Raw genomic sequence first — 18,142 nt, 5'->3', positions numbered from 1 at the left:
GACAATCGGAGTGACAAATCCTAATCTCGAAATACGCCAACCCAACATGTACCTTTGGAGACACCTGTAGAGCTCCTTTATAATCACCCAGTTAAGTTGTGACGTTTGGTAGCACACAAAGTGTTCCTCTGGCAAACGGAAGTTGCATAATCTCATAGTCATAGGAACATGTATAAGTCATGAAGAAAGCAATAGCAACATACTAAACGATCGGGTGCTAAGCTAATGGAATGGGTCATGTCAATCAGATCATTCAACTAATGATGTGATCCCGTTAATCAAATGACAACTCTTTGTCCATGGTTAGGAAACATAACCATCTTTGATTAACGAGCTAGTCAAGTAGAGGTATACTAGTGACACTCTGTTTGTCTATGTATTCACACATGTATTATGTTTCCGGTTAATACAATTGTAGCATGAATAATAAACTTTTATCATGATATAAGGAAATAAATAATAAATTTATTATTGCCTCTAGGGCATATTTCCTTCACTCCCTCCGTTCATTATTATAAGATGTTTGAATTTTCTTTTCTAATTTAAATATATATAGACGTATTTTAGTGTGTTTGTTTATTTATTTTAGTCTGTATTTAGTCCATATTGAAATATCTAAGACATCTTATATTTGTGAACGGAGGGAGTAACTTATATGAATAAGGAATCAAGAATACCATCAATTTCCACTAGCTAGGCCAAGGATGGCTGACGAGGTACACTTTTTGTTTCATGTGTGCAAACCTCGATGATCGTACGAAATACTCCCTGCGTTCTAAAAAATACTTGTATGAGAAATAGATATATCTAAATATATTTTAGTTCGTGATACATTTATTTTTATTTATTTCTCCAATAATTATTTCTGGATGGAGGGAGTACTTCAGAGCCAAGCAATTCAACAGTTGTGCATACTTGACTACCAGGTGTGAGTACATTGAACATATAAACCCTCCTAGACTCGTAGTCACGACCGCGCCCTCCAATTCGCCTCATATAATCGCTATGCCACCGCTTGTAAATTCTGCATCCCGCCGAGGGCATTTTAGTCTTTTCAATGGGCCAAGGGCATTTTAGTCTTTCCAGCGGGTCAAAAAGGCAGGCAGCGCTGGCAGGAGCGAGACCGCGCAGACCGCGTCTTCCCCACGAACCCTAGTCGCGTCCTCGCCTCCTCCTCCGTGCCGCCTCCTCGCCTCCTCCTCCATCTGTGCCGCCGCGTCCTCGTCTCCTCCTCCATCCGCGCGCCTCGGTGGCGACCCCATGGAGGGCGGCCGGGTCGGAGCGGTCCCCTGCCTCCCTCCTTCCCCGCTCGGCGCTCTCTACTCCCAGCGCAGCTGCCGCCTCCCTCCACTCTTCCCATCTCGCTAGAGCCGCCGCATCCGGAGACGACTGGCGTTCCTCCATCTCGACCTACCCGTTCCATTCTCTCCCCGCGGGGGGCGGAGAAGATGGAGCGGAGCTCGTCCGCCCACCTTCCACCATGGTTTGTAGCGGCCGGAGAAGATGGAGAGGCCGAGCTGCGGCTGCCTCGTGTGCGCTCTCCTGCATCTCGCGCGGGAGCGAGTGGTGGTGACTAGCATAGAAGGCGGAGGAGGTCATTGGGGCCGGCTTCCCTTCCGTTTTGGCTGCCAAGCTCCGCGCGTTGGTGAGTCCCTCTCTATCCCTCTACATCTCTCCCTCTGTCTGTCAGAGGGCAGCTGCCGCACCGAGGTGCAGGCGGCCATGGAAAAGCAGAAGATGCCACACCTGGCTTTCCCCCTTGCCTCCTGCCCTCTCTCTTCAGCTCATCTATTTACATGTGCAAATACTTTTTTATCTATGCCTGCAAGGTGTTTGATGAAAGATCAGTAAGGCTGTGAGGGAATACCAAACGAGAGAGGATCCAGTATCTGTTACATGCATCAGGTTGACACCAACTTCATGCATTTTGCTTCAAGATCATTGTTACTTTAATTCAAGATATTTTCTCATTCTGTTGGAAGATAGAAGTGATGGTTGTAGAAAGATAATTGTTCTACTTGGATACCTTTCTTTGTTTTTGTTTGCATTGAAGTAATAATGTTCAACTGCAGATATAGATTGCAGTCAAGACACCTGCTCCCTCGTCATCGACGGAAGGAGGAGAGCAGCAGCCACAACTGGCGACGATGCTGGCGAATGCGTCAGACATGAGTCGCTTCGGCTTCTTCCAGCGGCCCAGCCATGACGCCCTCAAGCCGCCGATAGAAGCGGCCCTCTCCCAAGCTACACTGCTCCTGATCTTCGTCGCCCCACACCGTCGTACTATGCACAGCTCAGCCTGGCCATGATGCTCTTAGCCCGCGGACGCTCACAACGTAACCGACGGTGGTGACTCACTCCCAACCCGTGTTGCTCTCCATCAGTGCTGACGGATTAGTTTGTTTTACAGTGTGGGCACCAGGTCTCTGAGTAGTTCAAATCTGAACGCAACACCAAGGTATCACATATTTCTTGTAAAATCTCGATGGAGGAGTTCTTCCTTCAAATAAGATTTTGATTGTCTTTTTCCTTTTTGCCTAACAAAACATATATGTCTGCTTCACGGTTTAAAAGATAAAACATTTTGAATAAACGGATCTACGAAAAAAGAGAAAACTCACATGTTGCGACAAGTGACGTGTTGCATGTGCACCACTTGTCGCGACCTGAAAAAGTGAAGTGTTCTTTGCAACGAGTACTCTAATTTCGCCAAACTAATCAACGAAGCTACAGCGAGCGATCGACCTTCTTTTTCCTTTTTGCCTAACAAAACATATATGTCTGCTTCTAATTTGTAGGCTGCCAGCCTGAGCATTGCCGAACAGTACAGCAAAGCATTTTCTGAACTTGCTAAAAGCAAACATGGAAGCTCTCCCTAATTCATCGATTAAAGGTGGCTCACATAGATCGTTCTCTTACTGACTAATTAATTAGATTATGGATTTTCTTTATGTTATTATTACTGATCTCAGATGCTTAGTTTCCAAGTTTATCTCAAAACTTCACCTTCTATGAATGCCCCCAGGTGGTGCATATCTAAAAGCTCTTTGTGCATTCTTAAGATTTTTGTATATGCATTTGCGTGAATTGAGCCCGGATCTGATCTGGTTTGGCTATGTTCATGGTTTTCTTTGGTCATGTATGAGTGGAAAAGGGAGGCAGGGGAGTTCCAGTTTGTGAGGACAGTGGCGACATGGTTGACTGAATGGCAATAGGAAGAAGGCACATCTCATATAATTGTTTTATTCAAGACAAGTCTACACTCTCTTATGTCAAATTTGCACAGATTTCCCTGCCCTAGGTATGGTGCTTTTGATACTTCAGTAAATATTTTCACTGGTATTACACTATAGTGCTTAACTATGATCCCTTTGGCATCAGGCTATTTCTAAGGGGGAGAGAAGAGTGTTATTTTTTGGGGGGATTACAAAGAATGGTAGCGGTGAGTATATAGTATATTCTTTTTCCTATTTTTCTTTAACATATTTCGTCTTGGTATGGTGCTTGCTAAAAACAGAGTATGGTGGTTCGATTTAGTTTTTCTATGTGGTATCTTCCCTACCGTCTCTCTCTCTCTCTTTAGTTTCTAACTTTGATGCTTTGATTTGTTGTTTTGGCCAGCATGAGGAGTATTAGCCACGGAGGAGGGAGGAGACTGACATGAGAAAAACATATTCTGGATCGATTTGGTTCTCATGGTGGCATCTTCCCTGCTTTCTCCTTTCTTTTTATTTCCAACACTCTTTGGTACAGAGCGATTAACAAACAACTGAATTGAATATTGCTTTTTCTCCTTTTCAGATAAGTTAGTTTACATTAGTTTTCTGTTTGCTTTCCGTATGGATCTATACATGTTATTTTTATATCCAGTTTTCTGGGTGCTTTTCAAAAAGGGGGAGACCCATGGCCGATATAGTTGGATTAAGGTGCAATTTGATAACTAAATACATAATATAAGTCCATCAAAATATTACATGCATGTGTGCTGTTTGTGCTTGTATACCTTCAATCTGCTTTGTGGAAGGCTGTTCGTATTAAACTTTAGTGCTCGGTTGTTCATCATAGTCCCATTCCCTTGATAATTAATATTGAAGCAATGAAAAATAGGTGAAATTTCAAGAAACTTGAAGAAGTGGAGGAACATGACTCAGCCAGTCATTGGGGACATGTACTGTTACAGATACACTCTTATTTCTACCTATCGTTGGTGTGATGTTTGAACATTAAGTTGTCATTTAATTATGGCATTCCTTTCTGCTTTTGTTTATGCTATAACAATAGCCGCAAACTATCTTCCGGTCGTATGGCAGGTTTGCTGACAATCTGATTGCATTGCAGGTTTGGTACTAATTTCTCAAAAAAATCATGCTTTTGCAGCACCGTCCTGTTGAGCCATGAGATCTGAACCAAGGAATCCAGATAACATCGACTATGTTTATAGATCACTACATGTTCCGTTGGAACACTGTGAGGTCCTTTTTCCAGTAACCATCTAAACACACGCCTCATGTTTTTTTTATATTGTTCATTGCAATGCATTGCATGCTCGCTGCAAGCTTCTAAAAGAAGTTTATACTTTTGTTGCTAAATGTTCTCTCTTGCTGAACTAGCTTCAGGACGAACATCAGGTTTGCTAACCATTTGATCTTTTTGTGCATTGCAGGTTTGCTACTAAATTCTCAAAAAAGAAACGTTCTTATGCATCACCATCATGTGGAACCACGATACCTGAACCAATGAACTCAGTGAACATTTATTATATTTATTATGGATCATTACATGTTCTGCTGGAACAAGGTGAGATCCTTTTCAGTAACAAGTTGAACACGCGTCATGCTTTTTTGAATATAACTGAATATCTAAAATAGCCATGGTGTACTGGTGTATATATTTTAAAATGGCAAGCTTGCATCTTGATGTTTGATTGCTATGAACTTCCGTATTATAAAATTACTATAGATTTCCTTAATTTCTCCAAAAAGGAAAATTTGTTTGTTTGTTACGGTGCCAATAGTAACAGAAGATCATGATGAAGTTGAGTATGTAGAAATACTTTTTAAGGCGCCTCATTATTTGCTGCCAATGACTGTTTTGCCCCAATCTCTGGCTTTCCAAACATAGCATTGCTATGCCTCCAACATTCATCGATTGTTAATTATTCTCTTATACATGACATTGATGCCCTGTGTTTGGGTAATATGTATAGAATTAGTTCCGTTCTACAAGGACCGGATATTGTCACATTGATTAAGTATAATTTTTTCAAGCATGCTAGAGTATGGCGACATTTTATAGGCCCTTGAGCTATAAAATTTTGTATGCTCAGTTTCTTGATCTGTATTTGCCATTTGAGCCAAATTATCTCATCAGGGACGCATCAACATACAAACTCACCCTTCAGTTTACTTATAACATTTCTTTTTATATGGTGCAACAGCTTGAGATATATGAAGAGAATTTTTACATGTCCAATGCAGACTGTTTGTTTTCACTTTCTAATCGATGAAGTATGTTTAATTGATAAAGTAATTTTAATTGATGAAGTAGATATAGTTGTTGCAGCGGCACAAACTCGGTTGCGTCCGCTATGACCCCAATCTTCGGATTATTATAAGTAGAGGTTGATCGTGTAGGAGGTGAAGATGCTCACGCCTAAAGCCAAACTTGACGCCGTCGACGCCACCATCCGGGAGCTCATTTATATTGGCTTCGAATGGCTACCGTTGTATTTTCTGTACTTTTGGTTGTGGTCGTAATTGTTACCCTGTGCCTTTGCAAGAATAACTGAAAATGGTGATTTCTATTGACTGGAAACCAAGTACTTGTCTAATTATTGTTCAAGAAAATATAGTGAGTCGTGTTCTTGGTTGCTAATAGTATAGTACACCTACGCGGATCCTTCTGTCGGACCGTTGAATGGAAATAACTCAAAAGAAGATAATAGAGATGTTGTCTCTATGCAATCGGTAACTGTCAGTTCAGTTACAAAGAACGACCATCACAAATAACTTTGAGATGTCCATTGGTAAAGGTCAGTTTGGAGTAGTCTATTTTGGCTACTTGGAAGATGGAACCCCAGTTGCAGTCAAAACACGCTTAGAATCATCATCTCATGGGGTTAATGAGTTCTTGGCAGAGGTTAGCTTTCTTCCCGCTCCTCTCCTCTCCTCTTATTCTTATGCATGTTTTATTTTTCCCTTCCGTCTGGATCAAATCAATTTTCCCAAATAATCTCTCCATTTTGCCAAACACTCTGGTCACTTATTGACAGAACTACTCTGAATTGCATTTCAGGCTCTACATCTAATAAGAGTTCATCACAGGAACTTGGTCAATCTGGTTAGCCACTACAAGGATGGACACCACTCAACTCTTGTCTACGAGTATAAATTGCTAATTTGCATTGCTCTTTCGTGCAACAAGTGCGTTGATACTTACAAACAACAAGGCATGTGACTATTTACTATTACTGTTGTTTGGTATTTGAACATGTCTTTTCGAGGGGGAGATGGGAACAGATAAATTCAGTGAAAGTTGGCTGCACGTAAACTATTGTGATCAAGTTGGAAAAAAATGTTTCCCCTCTTAACTGCTCCTGTTGGAGACTGGGGTCAGTAGTCACTGAAATTTGCACACGCATGGAGGAATGAATGATGATTCTCAAGTAATAAAGTTGTAGCCTTCACGACAAGATAAATGGATGATTTTGCAGCTCAAGTGTTGCTACATGTTACAGATAACTATGGTATTCGATTTTAATGAATCTGCATATTGCTGTTGTGAGTAATATTTCACCTTAAGAATAATATTGTTGTATCTCCAGTTTCTATGTTGCAGCAATGGGTAGTTGTGCTTTAGTTCCCCTTTAGCTTTTTTTTAACATGTGGTTCCTTCAGCTTTTTGTTGTCAAGTCTTTCTGACTATTATAGCTGCACAATTTTTAGCAACGGGTAGTTGTGTTCTCTATCATCATATTTATCACTTAGAGGGGAAGGCTTTTTGACAGGAGCACCGGAAGCGAGGGAGGGCATGGCTGCACTGGAGGTTGTCCCAAGGCGAGGGCAGGGCAGAGACATGCAACAATGAGGGTTGCAACCGTAATCAATATCTCAACATCAAATCATTTCCTATAGCCTTCCAGCAAGTTCATTCTTATTTTCTGATTGGGTCATGTTAGGCCAGCAAAGTAAACCTAGAAAAACTGATTAGGCAATGATGTTTTTGTTTAATTTTAGTGTTTGGTATTTGTTTCAGATATGAATAATTCTGGTTATGGTTTCTGCATTGCATAGTGACGTTATAATGAGATTAGAGATAGTTGTCACGCATCTCTTTTCACTACAAACACATATGCACTTGCTTTTCGATCATTAGTGCTCCCCTTTCTATGCTATTAAGCATATGGCCCTAAGATGTTGCATTTAGTTCTTCAATTGAATCAGTTGTGGAAATAGGGACAAAAGATGCCAATCTTCTCTTGAAGACCACAACATTGATGCCTTTTGTTGATCACTGGTCTCTAAATATTCTTACGTGCATGGTTTGAATGCTTGGATCGCTCTTGCTCTTTGCGCCATCAGCGCAACGGGTCATCTAGCATGAACGAAGGGTGAGTATATGCTTTTGCCTTAAAATGCACTTCCAAGGGACTGTGCCTGATCGTCTACTCAATATAAGCAAGTTGCAAGAGCCCCTTGTTATATAACTTATCATTAGTATAGATGCCTACTAAGACTTCTATGTTTATCATCCTTTTGGATCTTATGTAATCCCTTAAGACCATTCTGTGCATTTAATTGTCGATTATTTGCTGTTTAGACTGTTGTGTGGTATGCTTTTGGAACAACCATGATGAAAGAACATATGCTTCCGCCTTCAAGTGCACGTCCAAAGGCCTCTGCATGATTGTCTATCTAATCTAAGCAGATCACAAGAGTCCTTTGCTACATGACTTAGTATTACTACTATGAAGAGTTGGCTCAGAGAAGTTGTTCTGATCGTCCAGCGATACATCTGTCTAACATATCTCCGGCTATCTACATGCCTTGCTCATCACATTGTAAATGATCATCTGTCTAACATATCTCTGGCTATGTACATGCCTTGCTCATCACATTGTAAATGATCGTCCGTAAGCTTCTTAGAAAACATGTATCATAAGCAACCATCTATCTATCATCAGTCTGTACTTATTTCCACATGTTTCATTTTGTGTTTATATATTTTAGTGCATACTCTTTCAATACTTAGCTTGCATTCGGCCTTTGCGCCATTGGCGCAACGGGTCATCTAGTATTTACAAATAGTACTGCTCTACTAGTCGTCTAATGCCTTGCACACTCAATGTTTGAGGACAACCTACATGTAACTTGTTCCGGAAAGTACCTACAGTTTTTTTTTCTTTGCGTGCAAAAACGCACGGACTTGACTTGATCATTTGATCCGTATAGCTAGTTTGTAAGGTTGTCATATCACATGCGTCCATGAGTTAATGATACTTGTTTGGCATTTTTCAACTGTGTAATGCTACATGAAACAATTTACTCACATTATATGTAACATTATATTGTTTTACTTGAAAGGCTGGAATAACTAACTGAATGTTGATACACAGTACATCGCTATATAATAGTTAGAGACTTTTTACGATACATCATACTACTCGTTATAACGGGTATTATTAAAGTTAAGCCAACGATCAACATGAGTCCATCAGATTTTCTATTAGGGATAGAGTTGTCTTTTCCCAGGTTCAACAATAACGCGATTCATCTAATTAATGAAAATATGTTTCGTCTAATTAATCACAGCCGATGCCTCTGCAGGCCACCGTCCCCAATATCAGCCAGCCCAACGCTGGCAATAATCACCGGACGCAGCCTGTAGTCTCCTGACTGTGCCTGTAGGCCGCCGCCTTCAAGAGCTCCGCCATTCCGACGCCGCTTGCAATCCTCCCGGTGCCCCGCCATCTCGATGCCGCTACAGCTGCAGCCGCCGCCATCGCTGCCATCTCGATGTAGCAACTTAATTAGCTATCGTTTTCCGAAAAGAAGGCACATGACATGATGTCTAAGACGAGAATTCAATAGAGTTCTAGCCATGATATAGCATCGTGTTCCAGTATTAGCGAGTCATGCCTGGGACGGGTTGAACAACACTAGTAGAAAACAGGGCTTTCATTCGGGCCAGATAAGCCCATTAGTCCCGGTTCAGTCACGAACCGGGACTAATGTGAGCATTGGTCCCAGTTGTGCGGCTAAAGGCATTAGTTCCGGTTCAAATGAGCCCTTTAGTTCTGGTTTGAGACACGAACCGGGACTAGTAGATGTGTCAAACCGGGACTAAAGGTCCCATTTTCAAACTCTACCCCCCCTCCCCCCTCCCTTGTGGATCGCCTTTTCAGTTTTGTAAAAAGCAAAAGAAAATGATAAAAACTTCAAAAAATAAAATTCTTCGAGATGTAGTTATATTACTACATCTACTAGTTAGGAAAATTAAAAAAATTTAAATTTGGACATATTTTGCAAAAAAGTGTCATGAAAAAGTAAAACGGCTATAACTTTTGCATACGATGTCCAAAAAACGTATAATATATCAAAATGTTCAGCACGAAAATCCGCATCCGATTTTGACAGCCTACGACCTGTTTACAAATTTTTAGAATCCTCAAATTCTAAAAGGAAAAAAGTTATGCTCAAATTTCAATTTTTTTTATTTTGGTTAAATCAGGTCAAACTTTGGTCAAACTACTTATTCAAGAAGTATTAGTGTTACTAAATAACTATTCAAGAATATTAGTGTTACTAAATAATTATTACAGTATTTTTGAATTTTGGTCAAATCTGGTCAAACTGTGGTCAAACTACTTATTCAAGAAATATTAGTGTTACTACATAATTATTCAAGAATATTAGTGTTACTAAATAATTATTTCAATTTTTTGAATTTTGGTCAAACTGTGGTCAAACTACTTATTTAAGAAATATTAGTGTTACTAAATAATTATTGTTTTTTAGAATAATAGTTTCAAACTCAAACAGTGAAACATGTGACTTCATGCTCAAGCTAAACTCCTGAGGGTGAATAGGATTGACATCTTACTACTGTTAGGAAAACAAGAAGTGCAAACTTGGAAACGAGGGGGAATAGAACCCGGAAGTTAAGCGTGCTCAGGCTGGAGTAGTGAGAAGATGTGTGACCGGCCAGGAAGTTAGATGATTTGAAATGACGAGGGGTGATTAGAGATTAGAGGTTAAATAGAGCGGTAATGAGGGGTGATTAGAGATTAAATTGGAAAATAATTCAGAAATTAAAAAAATCAAAAAAAAATTGTAAAAATACCTTTAGTCCCGGTTGGTAAAAAAATTCGTAAAAATACCTTTAGTCCCGGTTGGTGTTACCAACCGGGACTAAAGGTGGAGCTCCAGACAACGGCCGCGTGGACGGCCTTTAGTCTCGGTTCATGTAAGAACCGGGACTAAAGGGGGAGGCTTTAGTAATGACCCTTTAGTCCCGGTTTCAGAACCGGGACTAAAGGCCCTCTAGAACCGGGACAAATGACCCTTTTTCTACTAGTGCAAGGTCCTCGTCAATCATCATGGCTTCATGGGCATGGTCAGTTTTTAGCTGATGGCATGATCTCGACATCTCATTGCTCTTTCACTACTACTAATAAAGCTTTTTCACTAGGGTGGAGCGGGCACGTACCTTCCACGAACTCACTGAGGTCGGCGGTGGGGAGGGCCGTGACGTCGACGGGGCATGCGGCCGGGGTGACGACTCGCCTTCGAGTCTCAGCTGGTTACCAACTCCAGATCCGGCAGGCAAGAAAGGAACAAGAAATGCAGGGCATCTTGCCGCCGATGCCGGCCGGCTAGGCAAGGACGGGGTGCCACCGTGCTAGTGCAGGGCAGGCTGGATGGGGCGACCGGCGATGGCGACGGGAAATGTGCAGTGCGGGATGAGTAAATTACCTACCTGGGATGAATAAATGTGAACTACCCAAAATGCCCCTGATTAGTTAGGGGATGTTTGGTTGCCGGCCGCACCTTGCCACGCCAAAGGTGCGGTGCGCCACAACTACCTAAGCTGTCGTTTGGTTTCCTACTAAGGTTAGGCTTGCCACAACCTGCAGTGTGTTTTGCAGCAGATTTTCTCGCCAAAAGTGTGGCGCTGGTTTTGGCCGCCACACTCTGCGGCGCGCCACAAGTGTGGCTGGATAACTTTGGCAATTTAAGACACCAACCAAACAACCCCTTAATATACTACCAGAAATTTGGTGTAGTATTGGCTCATCTCGGCCGTACAACGAGCAGAAATAAACGATCCATATAAGTTGATGCACCGTAAAATGTCTCAATAGTTACATAATAGTATATATCAGCGATAAATTGTTGATGAGTAAACTCTAGCTGCTCCTTGAACCTACTTGCATTGCTACTGCTGCAATCCGCCATGTCAACTAGTTCTATGTAGTATGGACCGACACTCACAATTGTACCTTTAATGGTAAGACATAGGAGTAGCTCAAACTTCATTACAATTTATTGTCTTCTCTTTACGGTAGGGTGGTTACATGATATATGCTCGCCAATCAACATCTCTTGTCTAGCTGGCACAATTGGGTTGGATGTAGAAGAGAGATTAACTAGCTGGGTACATGGGGATGATGGTGAGTGGAGTGTATTAGTATAGTCCATTGTGAGATTGGATGTTAGTAGCCTATGAATGGGATGCATCGGGGATACGAATTCAAGCCCAACAACAAAATTGCGAGCTCAAAGCCAAACATGTCATCTATATTATAGACAGACATTCAACTGTGCGATATGCGGGAAGCGTCTTACCTCGTTAGAGGGACGTGTTGCGTGTTTATATGGCAGGGGCGCACCTCCCTGAATAACAGCGCATACATGAAGTTGTTGGGATTACAAACTTGAAGAAGAAGGGATAAAGGAAGGAGAGTTCGGTTATAGAGGATATGTGAGGATATGTCAACCGAAACTACTTAAACATCTATCCCTATATCTATCTCTACAATGCGTGTTTAGCACCCTCCCTTAATCACAACTTCATCAAGTTGAGATTATGCTTAAAGTCTTCAAAACTCCGTGTGGGCAAAGCCTTGGTAAACCCGTCAGCAACTTGATCTCTAGAGTGCACAAACCGAATGTCAAGTTGCTTGTTAGCAACCCTTTCTCTGACAAAGTGGAAATCTATCTCTATGTGTTTTGTCCTTGCATGAAACACATGATTAGTAGATAGATAGGTAGCACCAAGATTATCACACCACAAACATGGGGCCTTGGTGTTTTTCACACCAAGTTCTTTAAGAATAGATTGAACCCATATAATTTCTGTTGTTGCATTTGCCAATGCTTTGTATTCTGCCTTTGTACTTGATCTAGACACAGTTGCCTGTTTCCTTGCACTCCATGATATCAGGTTAGGACCAAAAAAGACTGCAAAGCCACCAGTGGAGCGTCTATCATCCAGACTGCCTGCCCAATCAGAATCAGAGAAGGCACTAACCAAGGTAGATGGTGACTTGCTGAAATTAAGACCAATGCTCAAAGTATTTTTAACATATCGAACTATATATACGTTTACTAGCAGTCCAATGAACAGTGGTGGGTGCATGAAGAAACTGACATACTTTGTTGACAGCAAAAGAAATATCAGGCCTTGTCAAAGTTAAGTACTGCAATGCATCAACTAGGCTCATGTATTTAGTGCTGTCCTCTTTGCTTAGAGGTGTACCTTCTGTAAGAGACAGTTTTTCAGAACTTGACAAAGGAGTGGGTGAGGGTTTACAACCTTGCAAGCCAGCCTTTTTTACCAAATCAGTGGCATATTTTTCCTGGGAGAGATGAAGTCCATCATCATGTTTCTTCACTTCAATCCCTAGGAAATAATGAAGATTTCCAAGATCCTTAAGAGCAAAATCTGTGCTCAAGTCCTTCAATAATGCAATTATTGCTTCATTAGATGAACTTGTAACAATAATGTCATCAACATAAATGAGAACAAATATGGATGTGTTCAATTTATTGTAAATGAACAGTGAAGTATTAGACTTGGAAGGAACAAAACCGAGTGTCTGCATTTTATGACAAAGGCGTGAATACCATGCCCTTGGTGCTTGCTTTAACCCATACAGTGCTTTGTCAAGTTTGCATACAAATGAGGGTGCTTGTTCATTTTCAAACCCAGGAGGTTGTTTCATGTATACTTCCTCTTCCAGAACACCATACAAAAAACGTGTTCTGTATGTCTAGCTGCCTGAGACTCCAACCCCTAGACACAGCAATGGACAAAACAAGACGTATGGTTGCAGCTTTAATAACAGGACTAAAGGTGTCCTCATAATCTATTCCATACCGTTGCTTAAAACCCTTGGCAACAAGTCTTGCCTTGTATCGATCAATGGTTCCATCAGATTTCCTTTTTATTCTGAAGACCCATTTGCAATCAATAAGATTCTTACCTTGCTGTGGAGGGACTAGATGCCATGTGTTATTTTTCTCAAGTGCCAAATATTCTTCCTTCATTGCCTTTTCCCACTTTTCATCACCGAGTGCTTCCTCAAGTGTTCTTGGCTCACCTGGTTCACCTACGGAACAAACTAGGCCATATTTTGTTATATGTCTATAATCAACAGGCTTGATCACACCTTGTTGCAACCGAGTTTGTCGTTGTGATGGTGCAGCCAGATCTGTGGCCACAGAAGATCCTGAATCAGGAACAGGAGTTCTGGGCGCTGCAAGTTCCGAGGCAGATTCGCCTCGTGCTCGCCCCGGATCCTCTGTGGCTTCGCCCCGGATCCTCTGTGGCTTCGCCCCGCGACCCAGATGTTGTAGGCACCGCAGAAGATCCCAGCCTCCTGATTGGCTCATCAGGAGCACATGATTGCGCGGGCCCGCGCGAATCAGCACCGGATTCAGCGCCCGTCAGCCGCGTCTCGATGCGCCGCTTGTAGCAGCGCAATTCGTCTGGAAAACGCCTGCCGCTTCGACCACCTGGGCGCTGCCAGGTGTCGAGCGCTGAGTGGAGAGGAGCTGGCGCGGGGTCGCCTCCAGCTGCGGACAGGCGCGTGGCACGCGCGAAGTCGCTGTCGGTCGCACGAGCGGGCGAACCCGCTGTCGATTCTGACGTGTCAGCCTGCGCGGATCCCGGTGCAGATTGCCTGTGTTGCTGCTCCTGCAGCGATCCCGAGGCGGATCCAGCGCACTCCGAGGCAGATTTGCTCCCCTCCTCGTGACACATGAAATATGGCACTTGGGGATTGATTTGTGCATCATTTTCTTCTCTGTTTTCACTTCCGTTTTCTCCTGCATCATCACAAAGCTCATGTGCATGGTTAGGAGGGTTAGTCATCATTGGATCATCACAATTATTTTCTCCCCCGTGATCAAGGCCAGATAGATGAGATGGAAAAAGAAGTATTTCTTGACGAAGTCTAGCGCCGGCATTAGGATGAAGATCAGCAAAAGGAAATTTGGTTTCATCAAAGACCACATCTCTAGAGATATAGACACGGCCGATGGAGATGTCAAGGCACTTGACACCTTTATGAAGTGGACTATAGCCAAGAAAAGCACATTGCTTTGAGCGGAACATGAGCTTACGATTATTGTAGGGACGAAGATTGGACCAACACGCACAACCAAACACACGAAGTGACTTGTAGTCAGGTTTGACATGAAGAAGCCTCTCTACTGGAGTCTCATTATTGATAACACGACTAGGAAGCATGTTGATGATGTGGACAGCCGTGAGGAAAGCCTCATCCCAAAACTTGAGGGGCATGGAGGCGCCGGCTAAGAGGGCTAGTCCTACCTCAACAATGTGTCGGTGTTTACGTTCTGCAGAGCCGTTTTGTTGGTGAGCGTGAGGGCATGATACATGGTGAGAAATACCAAGATTTTGGAAGAAAGAGTTCAACTTTTCGTACTCTCCCCCCCTCCCAGTCTGATTGAACAGCAATAATCTTGTTGTCAAACTTGCGCTCAACGAGAGCTTGAAAGTTTTGAAAGACTTGAAAGACGTCGGATCGTTTCTTAAGAAGATATATCCAGGAATATTTGTTGTAGTCATCTATAAAGCTCACATAGTAAGTGTGTCGACCAACAGAGCTAGGGGCAGGACCCCAAACATCAGAAAAAATTAATTGCAATGGTTTTGTAGACACACTAGTTGATAGAGGATAGGGTAACTGATGACTCTTAGCACGTTGACATGAATCACAAACTGTTTCAATATTGCGCTCACCAACAAATGGGAGCTTATTTTTCCTAAGCAATCTTTCAACTAAAGAAAAAGAGGCATGGCCTAATTGATCGTGCCATCGGGTTGACGAAATCTTGGCAACACCGTAGGCTCGTTTATTGAATCTTTGACACTCCGGAAGCAATGGGTAGAGCCCTCGAACGCATCTACCTCGATAAAGCACTTTCTTCGTTGCCTGATCCTTGATCAAAAAGAAAGAAGGATGAAACTCGAGAAAGACATGATTATCAATGGCAATTCTATGAACGGAGAGAAGATTCATACTAGCACTAGGGACATGCAAAATTTTATTTAGATGAAAGTTGCGATGGGGAGTTTTAATAACTGTATGACCAACGTGACGAATCCTCATACCTGCACCATTGGCAGTGTGGATCTGGTCCTTGCCGCGGTATTTCTCCCACGTGGTCACCTTCTCGAGCTCGCTGGTGATGTGTTCAGTAGCCCCACTGTCGACGTACCAATTGGTGTCGACGCCGTAGGAGCCATCCGCAGCTGCAGCAACTTTGTCCTCGTCTTGGGAGTCGTAGTCGTCTTCATCGTAGCGGTACCAGCAGTCTTTGGCCGTGTGCCCAAGCTTGCCACAGATCTGACGGCGAGGGGCATCCGGACGAGACCTGGCAGAGCTGCCGCCACGACGAGGTTTGGAGTTGGGGGAGCGGCTGCCGCGGGAGTTGGAGGAGCCACCACCGTTGATGGTGCCTCCAGGCCGCCCTTTGGCGCGGGGAGAGCCACGACCGCGACCACGACCGCGAGATGCGGCGTTGACCGAGGACTTGAAGCCGCCGGAGGAGCCATGAAATTGGGCCATGCGCTGATCGAAGTTACTCAGCATGGCATAGAGCTCATCGAGGGTGACAGGCGTGACGCGGGCGTCGAGGGCGGAGACGAGCGGCTGGTAGTCGACGTCCAGGCCATGGAGGATGTACGAGATCAACTCGTCGTCCTGGATGGGTTTTCCGGCGGCGGCGAGCTCATCAGCGAGGCCGCGGAGGGAGGCGAAATAGGAGGCAACGGACTGGTTGCCCTTCTGCGCGTTGATGAGCGCAGTTCGGATGTTGTTGACGCAGCTGAGGGATTGGGACGAGAACATGCCCGCCAGAGCCAACCAAAGTTCACGCGCCGTGGTGATCGAGGTGACCGCGACCAAGACCTCCCTGGACAGCGTACTCAGCAAATAGCCGAGCACCTGTTGGTCCTCCTTGATCCAAAGTGGGTGGAGAGGGTTGGGCTCAGAAGTCTCCTTGCCGTTTTTGTCCTTGGTGACGTGGAGTCTGGCCGGTTCCGGCGAGGTGCCGTCGACGTAGCCGAAGACACCGACGCCCCGCAGGTGGGGTGTGACCTGCGTGCGCCAGAGCACGTAATTCGTGCGGTTGAGCTTCTCGATGACCTGGCCGTTGAGGCTAGGTTGGGAGGCGCCGGATGAAGACATGGCTATGGCGCTAGATGGAATCGGGATAGCTAGATGGAGAGAGGAAGGGCTCTGATTACCATGTGCGATATACGGGAAGCGTCTTATCTCGGTAGAGAGACGCGTTGCGTGTTTATATGGCAGGGGCGCACCTCCCTGAATAACAGCGCATACATGAAGTTGTTGGGATTACAAACTTGGAGAAGAAGGGATAAAGAAAGGAGAGTTCGATTACAGAGGATATGTGAGGATATGTCAACCGAAACTACTTAAACATCTATCTCTATATCTATCTCTACAATGCGTGTTTAACATCAACCATAGACATCCTAAGTATAATTGACGAGTGGGGATTGCAGGGCAAATATGTCAGCATAACGGGATTGAGGGGTAATTGCCACTTTTCTCTTATACTCCCTCCGTAAACTAATATAAAAGCTTTTAAATCACTAAAGTAGTAATTTAAATGCTCTTATATTAGTTTACAGAGGGAGTATCTTCTTGCACCAAGAAGCAGTGGGTGCCTGGCCCCAGGAACCATGCGAACCGTCCGGCGCCACGCGAAGTCCACAGCAGCAACCTCCGACGACGTCGTGTGGGCGGTTCAACGAGAGACGACTCGTCTATGTAGAACCCTGCAGAGGCGTTGGAGCAAGAAGAGTGAAGGCTGAGCACGCAGCCGAGTTAACTGAGGCAATATGCTACAGTTTCGGTGTCAAAGGAGAGGAGACCGCAGCGAAGGCAACAACTAGATGGGGTTCTTCCCCTTTTCTGGCACCAATTGTCGGGAGGTACTAGGATCATACCAAACATCTAGAGGCCATTAGCCCCTTTTCTTTAAAGGGGTTGAGAGGCTACCAGCCATGCAGAGACCGGCGTGACAATGACAACAAGTAACCTGCATCACTTTAGTGTATCTCTTTCGGACCAGTGTTGGGTGATATTTGTATGCTCATCACACTGTTGTTTAAACGGGATAATCTTAGAAATTCTTAGAAAATCACTCCGATATCGTCATTAATGACTAATGAATGTGAGAGATATCGTCACTAATATCGCACACATATCAAGGTCCTTTCAGGCCCACCAGTCCATGTAAGTGCTACCCACTGAACTCGGCTTCTAATTAGCACAAATGACTATATACCTTGCTTTTGGAGAAAAGAGAGAACAAGTTATAGGGAAATGCATTGGAGCATCCGGTGCCACACACCCCTATATGAAAATAGCATTAGAAAATATCAGGAAATTTTAAAAAATTCTGAAATTTTAGCATATGAAACCTGGGTGCCCATTGTACACCCGTGTTCATTTTCGTAGGCAATGGGTGCCCGTGGTATCCACGGCGCATGAATTACGGTCCGACATACTTCCTCCTCCTCACAATATAAGAGCCTTTTGCAAGCTATGTTAACTTGCAATATGCTCTTATATTGTGGGACG

General features: G+C 43.6%; 1 protein-coding gene, 1 long non-coding RNA gene and 1 pseudogene across 3 annotated transcripts; 2 read left to right on the top strand and 1 right to left on the bottom strand.

Annotated features, from left to right (window-relative positions):
- Positions 1–2,315: 2,315 nt before the first annotated feature.
- LOC123104860 (uncharacterized) lies at positions 2,316–3,858 on the top strand. The gene is made up of 4 exons (XR_006450575.1): positions 2,316–2,458; positions 2,799–3,301; positions 3,382–3,442; positions 3,622–3,858. It is a non-coding gene; the product is annotated as an uncharacterized lncRNA (long non-coding RNA).
- A 451-nt stretch (positions 3,859–4,309) lies between these two features.
- On the top strand, positions 4,310–7,328 carry LOC123104859 (probable LRR receptor-like serine/threonine-protein kinase At1g51880). 2 transcript variants are annotated; one of them, XM_044526775.1, is made up of 5 exons: positions 4,329–4,484; positions 4,664–4,797; positions 6,032–6,138; positions 6,295–6,779; positions 7,007–7,328. In XM_044526775.1, exons 1-4 carry the CDS (start codon positions 4,432–4,434, stop codon positions 6,454–6,456), a joined length of 456 nt encoding a protein of 151 aa, XP_044382710.1. In that variant the 5' UTR covers positions 4,329–4,431; the 3' UTR covers positions 6,457–6,779; positions 7,007–7,328. The 2 variants fall into 2 exon arrangements, 1 of the variants encoding a protein (XP_044382710.1); XR_006450574.1 differs by lacking the exons at positions 6,032–6,138; positions 6,295–6,779; positions 7,007–7,328 and adding an exon at positions 5,554–5,809 and having other exon boundaries at positions 4,310–4,484.
- An 8,776-nt stretch (positions 7,329–16,104) lies between these two features.
- Positions 16,105–16,243, bottom strand: LOC123109261 (uncharacterized; annotated as a pseudogene).
- Between the last annotated feature and the right edge of the window lie 1,899 nt (positions 16,244–18,142).

Source organism: Triticum aestivum, chromosome 5A, assembly GCF_018294505.1.
Source record: "Triticum aestivum cultivar Chinese Spring chromosome 5A, IWGSC CS RefSeq v2.1, whole genome shotgun sequence".
Taxonomy (NCBI): Eukaryota; Viridiplantae; Streptophyta; class Magnoliopsida; order Poales; family Poaceae; genus Triticum; species Triticum aestivum.
Note: the sequence above shows the minus strand (reverse complement) of the source record. Positions and strands in the feature narration are given on the sequence as shown.